General features: G+C 37.4%; 1 protein-coding gene across 1 annotated transcript in view; it reads left to right on the top strand.

Moving 5' to 3' along the window:
* Positions 1-8,006, top strand: part of ANO10 (anoctamin 10) — a 133,696-nt gene that overhangs the window by 6,435 nt on the left and 119,255 nt on the right. The window contains exons 4-6 of the mRNA XM_026068020.1: positions 949-1,083; positions 3,006-3,125; positions 6,419-6,988. Of these exons, the coding sequence (XP_025923805.1) occupies positions 949-1,083; positions 3,006-3,125; positions 6,419-6,988 (825 nt within the window). The remainder of the gene's footprint in view (positions 1-948; positions 1,084-3,005; positions 3,126-6,418; positions 6,989-8,006) is intronic.

Below are 8,006 nucleotides of genomic sequence, written 5' to 3'. Positions count from 1 at the left end.
GTCCAGATTGGTTCAGGTAGCTGGTTTTCACTGACTGCTTAATGTTACCTGATCAGAGGATGAATAATTGACCTAGATTAGATGAAACAATACATGTGTCTTCTGCAAAGTGAAACCCTGTGGCCTGTTTTTTCTTACTAATATTTCTAGTTCCCCAAATTAAATAATACTGTTTTCCTATTCTCTGTGTTAGAGAACTGTTGCTGTTTATTACTTCGTTACTTAGTGTATTTAGGACCATCTGTATAGTTTCTTATTCCTAGTGGATGAAGAAAAAATCAATGGTCTGTTATCTCAAGGAAACTAGGCTCTGCTTCCTTGACAATAAATTTCTGATAGGGTTGTTGCTGTAGCTCTTTAAAATTTGGGATTTTTTTTTAAGGTTTCTTATTGTTTCACCTTGTTTATATATTTTTATCACAACTAATTGTCTCAAGTGCCTATCATTATGTTTTCTAGGCAGTAGAGAACAATATTTCTGTACTGTGGTAGTAGGTGTGAAATGCTTACCAGAAAGCGGATTTGTGCTGACATCTTACTGTTGTTTTTAGTTATCAAAATACTTCAGAAACTGTATGGCAGAAAGGGATCTGCAGATCTTCTGAGAGTGGCAAATAACGGGTACCTAAGCAACAGGGCAAGAGTACATAGTACTTCCTAGTGTACTCTCCCAGCCTCCAGCAACTGTAGTTCAAGGGCACCTTTGTCTCGAGTGACATGTTCCCTTAATTCACCTGTGGAGTCAAACATGCAACGAGTCAGTTAGTGAAAACTTTTTCTTAATATGTCTATTTTAAATTGTGGAGGTTTTTCTAGCAAATGTTGGTTGRCTGTAATTGTGTAATGTAGTAATTTTTTTTCTGATTCTGGTTATTTTCGGTAGCTATTTGATGCYGGGGTTGTCTTACTATGCCACAAAATTTCATACTTTTTTTTTTATTTATTTAGAAGATAATCACAATTTCCTTACAATGGCAGAATGTCAGTATATCATCAAACATGAACTTGAAAATTTGAGAGCTAAAGATGAAAAAATCATCCCTGGATATCCTCAGGCAAAACTATATCCAGGAAAATCAATTGGTAAGTAATGTAGTTTGTCTGTAACTCACTTCCTTGACTTATGACATTGTTCATGGTGAAAAGAATTTAATATTTCCCTSCAGTGAAGAGAAATCCTTCAGACTTTAAAGTCACACTAATATTAATCAACTTTGTTTTCTCTTCTTGGAGCTGTGCACAGTGATAGGAGGCGATGGACTTATGTTTTAACAAGAGAAATTCCAAATAGCACTAAGAAACTGTTTTTCACAGTGAGGGTCATCAAACATTGGAACAGGGGCTTAGAGAAATTGTGGAAGTTCTGTCCTCAGAGATATTCAGATCTTGACTGGACAAGGCCCTGAGCAGCCTGATACAAGTTGGACCTCCTTTGAGCAGGGGTTGGACCAGGTGACTTACAGAGGGTCATTCCAACCTGAGTTTTTCTGAGACTGACTCTGTTCTTAGATTCTTTTCAGTTGCATATAATTTTCATGTATATTGATGTCATCCATTATTTTTATAAGTAGTACACAAATATTTGTGTAAAGAAATAAATTTCTTTAACAAGTGGGAAAGCCACAAGATATAGCTGAAATAAAAGTATTTCCGCTCATGACTAAGTATTTACTTTTTCTATGAGTAGATAACAACTTGTACTTGCTTCTTTTTGGAGTAAGAATTCTAATAGTGTGAACTATATTTATTGTCTCAGGGGCAGATTTGTGATCTGCTGAGTTTGGAAGGAGCATGCCATGAACCATCCTATTTGGTGATGTTTATATTAGATAATGGTATATTTGGATTGTCTCCTTATAAAAGTATTGGAATCAGTAATAGTGTTTCAGAGCCACCGATTTCACAATATGAAGGAAATTTGATTTCATTCGCTTGATTTTGTTTATCCTCATCTTTGATTTGAGAGCTCTTCTGTTTGACAGCTAGTGCTATTTTTAGGGTAGCTGGAATAGTCCATTGGCACAGATGTCACAGTTTCCTAGGAGTCAGTTTATCACTTAATATCTGTATGTCCTTTTAATAACAGTGTTTTAATTCATTAGTGTTAGTTGCCTAAGCAAGAAGATCTGTGTGTATCAGTGATTCAAGAAATGTATATAAATAGAAATGTCAGATGGGTTTGCATTGTTAGCTTTTTATATAGGTAGGCATTTTTCTACATGTGTCAAGTGGATGGCTATGAGAAATGGAAAAAAAGTATCCTCTAACTTCTAATGCCTCTCCTCTCCTATTCTTGAATTTATTTTCTTTTCAATATTTCCACAGTTGTTACTTCAAGAGCAGTTTGTTAATAGTTTGTCAACATAGATAGTATTGCTAACTAAAGCTAAATACAAGTTGTAGAGTATTTGGTTTGTTTGCAGTGGGGATACATTATAAACTTATGAATTTGTATAAATTGATCATTCAGAATGTTTTTAGTGTCCCATAATAAATATAGTAATGGTGTTTTCAATTTGTTTTTTGTTTTGTTTTTGCTATTTTATTTTAATTTGGTGTGGCTTTCTTTGTTCAAATGAAATAGCCAGACCTAACAATAAGTGGTATGAAAGTTTCCCCACATAGCTATACATGGCATTTGAGTTTTGACCTGTAGCACTTCTTGTTATTCAGGCTGCAACTGATTATACTGCCAGCTTGTGGCATAGTTAATAGATGTATACAGACTACTCTTTCTCTTCCTGTGCACAGCACTTCAACATAGTCTTTGTAGGAAGAGTTAGGGCTCATGCTCTCTATAATAGATAATGTTTAACTAACATGCAAGCATTTTATGTGCTTTGAAGATTTAAATGCTCAATTAATTTATTTCAAAGGAATTGTAGGCTTGAACTGTAGGCATGCTAAGTATGCAATGTAATCCATTTGCATGCATATCAATTTTGTTGTGCTTTAGAGGAGTACTAGGTACTTTTTTTCTTTTTTTAATTACTATTTTCTTCTAGTGAGAAGATTATTGACCAATGGTATCCTAGTTCAGATTTTTCCACTGCATGACCAAGAAGAATTGAAAAAGCTCYGGCATACCTGGTATGGTCGAGTCAAAATTGGCTATCAACCTTTAGGTATGTGAACACTTACTCCACTACAAATAAAGTGCAAGGTTTGAAGCTGGAGAATTTTTCTGTTCAGCTTCTATGAGAAGGCCAAAAGCCCTTCCAACTTCTACTCCAGCACCTAGCCACTATAGAAGTGACACTCCTGTGTGGAAGGTAAGAATTGTACCAYGAAGTCCGTTGCCTGTAGTTTCGCTAAGAGTACACCTTGTCACATCAGCTTATTGATTGCAGCTCACCTCTGCTAATATCACCTTTCTGCAGCAAGTTGCTTTATTGGGCATCGTGAGCCAAAGTTTTTATTTCACCTAGCCTTGCTGTTACTGATCTTGGAACCAACAGGACAGCTTAGATTCTGGTTAAGGAAACATTGACAGTTCCAGATATGTTGATGTGCAGAGTTGAGGTCTCATCAAATTCTCTTTGATTCTAAGATAGCTGAACTTCAGTGACTATGGGATAATCTTTTGCTGTAATGACAATGCAGATCTTCTGGAGAGAAGCACTGGATGTACAGGCTGTTGTCTATTGATTCTCAGTGTTTTTTTTTTTTTTTTTCCTTGTGGCTATAGGAATTCTATGCCATATAGGTCTGTAGTCATAGTTTCCAAGCTTTTGGGGAGCAATTCAAAGTCTTACCATCTGCAGTGTGATCATCTCTCATAGCATTGAGTCTTTCTTGTATCTTAAGCATCGTGGAGGGAAGCAGGGAAGATGCAGTCTTCAAAGTTGAAAGGCTTCCTGAAGTTAACCCATTGCTCTTCTCCTTTACTAGTGAATGTCAGAGTCCTGTAGTGACCAGGTTCTTTTAGATATTCCACATKTGGAGGGTGTAATGTTCAATATCTGATTTAATTATTTGAAAATATTTGATGTTACCCAGGATTTTGATTTAGTGGAGTGATACAAATATAAGTGTAAGTTGCACTTAGCAGAATATAACATTTGCAATATACAGTAGAATCATAATACAAATGTGATTCTCTTTACCAGTCTCTATAATATGCTCACTGTCACAATGCTGGGTGTCCCCAGTCCCTGGGAAGGAATATGTGGGTTGAAGTCAGCTCTAACCCACTGCTCTCTTCAAAGTTCATTTGTTAGTTGTTCAGTTTTTATACTATACGTCTGACTGAGCTATGTCTATTCTCCCCCCATTCCGGTCTGGCTAACTCAGTAAGACATTCACACTCTTTTGATTAACTCAGGGAAAAACATTTACACAACAGTTGAGCCACTCAACTGGTATAGCCGTTTATCTAAGACAAAGGCYACCCTCTGGTCCCCTTTGTGTTGAGATAAATTCAGYTTTCCTTGCACCAGCTGTGGCCAGTCACTCCCTCCACTCTTCCCTGAGCTTCATGGGCACATTGCTCTTGCCAATCTCCTCTGAGTCTTCTTCCTTTATAGGGTTTCGCTGGTCTGTCTCAGTGAGGCAGGTTTTCTCTCCCTCAGCATTCCTGGGGTGATTCCCTGAAGCAGTTCAAGACTTGTGAAGTTGGTGGCTCAGAGTCTGCAGATTGAGTGTCTGTAAGCTTCTGTTTTAGGAACAATCTGCACATAACAGAATCTTCTTCCCATCAGCAAGGCAGTAATGGATCAAGATAGGACTATATTTTCAAACTGACCCTTGGCAGAAAAGTTCAGCAATGTTTGGGGTTCCCAAAATTATTTTGATTTGTAGGCCTATCAAGAATGTGTTTACAACTATTTGAGTTAGATTCATTGCCTTTATGAAGGCTGCGTATTACTGTCTGTCACATTCACTTGAGTGTTTTTTACATACTAAATAAGCTTAAAATGAAAATGAGTTTTAGTCYGGCAATGCAAAGAGTTAAGTTCTGGATTCTAAAATTGTACACTTTACCTAAAAATAAGAAAGATTTGGGAGTTTGCCTGATTTTTAATCTCTTGGTCCATCAGTTACTTGAGGCCTTTTCCTAAACTATAGAAAGTTAAAGGTCTGGCTCAGTAATGCCCTGCCTTGAGAGTATTTGGTTACAGCCTGTCTCTTGTTTATACAGGAGAGTTTATTTGACTGGTATTGAATACACATGAAATTTCAAAGTAAATCACAGGAACCCTGTTACACATGCACTGATTTAGGGATCTCTTTCCTCTTGTGCCTTTGGAGTGTGAAATGATGCTAATGGCCAACATATAACTTATTTGAAAGTAAATCTTCGATTAATTGAGAGGGATGTTGGAATGCTGATTCTTCTTTCTGTTTGCCTTTCCATCTTGCCTTCAGAGACTTAATGGATTGGCAATTATGAACTTCTACTGCAGTGTTTTGCAAACCACATTTTACCATAAGAATATTCTAGTATTACACACAAGCTTTTATGTGCTAGCATTTTGTGGAGAATACTAGTAGTGTCAATTCAGAGGTCATCATGCCATGGCTGTTTATTACATTGGTGAATATACAGCAGCAGCCTACAAGCATAAAGTATCTGGTCTTCCAAGGAGGCAAAGGTAAATAGATTTCAACATTCTGCATTTTGGTTTGCTAGGCATTCCTATGTTTTATGTGGTGTCATTTCTAGATAATGATGGCTAATACTCCTCTAGCTTTTTAGTAGTAAAATTCTTCCTTAGAAATAATGAATCCATCATAAGATATATCCATTAGTAGTGCGCTTTCCAAGTCTTGAGAATACCTGAGCAGACAACCTGGGTGAGCACAGCAAGTATGCATTTCATTATCAGTCGTCTACTAGAAGAGAATGTCTCAGCCTGGGTGTGCTGACATGTTCCTGATTTCAGATTTCTATATAYATTTCCATCTCTTCCATTGAGTGCTGGCAAAGCATAATTAGTCCTTTTAGCCCTGAACAAACTGAGAAAAAATTTGATTCCCAGGTCTACTTACAACAATGAGAAGCTTCCAAAGTCAGTTATTCCCTCTTAAAGTTTGGTTTCTATCTATCTATTCATTAATAGATTCTGTTTTCAAGAACACTAATGTTTTTTTCTCTGGATATTTGGTGCTGGTATTGCAGGTATTGAGATATTTGACTTCTCTACCACCATTTGCGTGTGTGTGTATGTATGTATATGTCTGTATACACACACACACACACATATGCAGGCACGCACACATGCGTGCAYGCACATTTAATTTAAATAACTCTTCTGGGTTTTTGGAACACGGGAGAAGGAGGAACAAAAAAGCAATAATATTGGTTGTCATATTTAGAAAACTGAAATTTGAGCCATGGGCTTCATGTAGAGTCAAGTTTGATATTATACATACATCTATGTTAAGTGTAGGCTTAATTGATTTGTTTTCTCTGCAGATGAAATACGCTGCTACTTTGGTGAAACCATTACTCTCTACTTTGGCTTCTTAGAATACTTCACGTTTGCTTTGATTCCAATGGCTGTCATTGGGATTCCTTATTATGTGTTTGCATGGGAAGACTATGATAAATATGTGATGTTTGCCACGTTCAATCTACTCTGGTCCACTGTGATCCTGGAAGTTTGGAAGCGGTTTTGCGCGGTGATGACATACCGTTGGGGGACCCTGTTGATGAAGCGGCAGTTTGAAGAACCAAGACCAGGATTCCATGGTGTTCTGGGTATTAATCCTGTCACCGGGAGGGAGGAACCAGTGTACTCCAGTATTAGAAGACAGATACGAATTTATCTGGTGTCCTTGCCATTTGTGTGCCTTTGCCTCTACTTCTCCCTGTATGTCATGATGATTTACTTTGACTTGGAACAGTGGGCTCTGGATTATCATCAGGAGAATGAATCTAACTTCAGCAGCTTGATGCTGTTTGTGCCCAGCATCATCTATGCTGTTGTGATTGAAATTATGAACCGTATCTATCGGTATGCTGCTGAATTCTTAACATCATGGGGTAAGAAACTCGTTTATTCTTCTTCCGTTTGCATGAATATTTAGAATCCCAAATATTTAGGATTTATGTCTTAGTAGAATACATTATGTATACATGTGTAGAATACATGTGAGTTCTTGTTCACTGGAATGGGGTAAAAGAGGGACATTTTAACTTACATTTCTTATTTCCAGTGTTCTGAGGCTGCAGTTTCATGTTTGATTTAATTTGATTCGAGTCTAGGCTGCCAACAAGAGGGGTGATCCTGCCTTCCTCCTCAGCCTCTCTCTGCCTCTGATGCAGAAGTCCACCTTCCCTGATTTTGCTTTGTGTGTGGCTCTATTAGCCATAGCATTGACAGAAGGGAAGAGGTTAGAACATGAGGATGGGAATTCAGAGCTGGATGGTAAGAGGGACTGTCCTGACAGCTCACATCCAGAATGTTGTGAAACCACAATCTGGATTTGATGAGTACATCTTAGTCTATTGATATAACTGTACAGAGGACAGAGACACTAAGATAATAGCACAAAATCTAAAAACATCATTAAATTGTTATATGAGGGTGTGTGTGTGTGTATATGATACATATAACAAAGACCAAGATGTCACATCCCTATCAAAAGATTTTCCACTGGGCACCCCAAGAAGAGGAAWGTTGTAACAGATTGCCTTTTTTCTCTGTGCACATGATTTATATATAACAAATTGGGCCTTATGTTTTGTAATCAAGCATAGCCATAGTGAAATGTTAGTGCTTATTTTGAATCTTAGCACTTCTATGGGCATGCACACTCAATTTCAGACTGAGTTAACAGATGAAGCTAATGGGCATTTAAATGGTTTGTATAGCTCAGTATGGCATATGCTTACAGAGTGAAATCCAGATTATTGAAGATGGAGACCCAGAAAATTAACCTAAGAAAGATTAAGCAAAAGGGAGATAAGCAGAGAAGGCAAAATGAAAAGAAGTTTTGAAGCAGGGATTATTTATGCATGCCAAAGTGATTTGCTCAGCAAGTTGAACTTGACAGCAGCC

Source organism: Apteryx rowi, unplaced genomic scaffold (genome assembly GCF_003343035.1).
Source record: "Apteryx rowi isolate R43461 unplaced genomic scaffold, aptRow1 scaffold_266, whole genome shotgun sequence".
Classification (NCBI taxonomy): Eukaryota; Metazoa; Chordata; class Aves; order Apterygiformes; family Apterygidae; genus Apteryx; species Apteryx rowi.
This window is presented reverse-complemented; position numbering and strand designations above follow the sequence as displayed.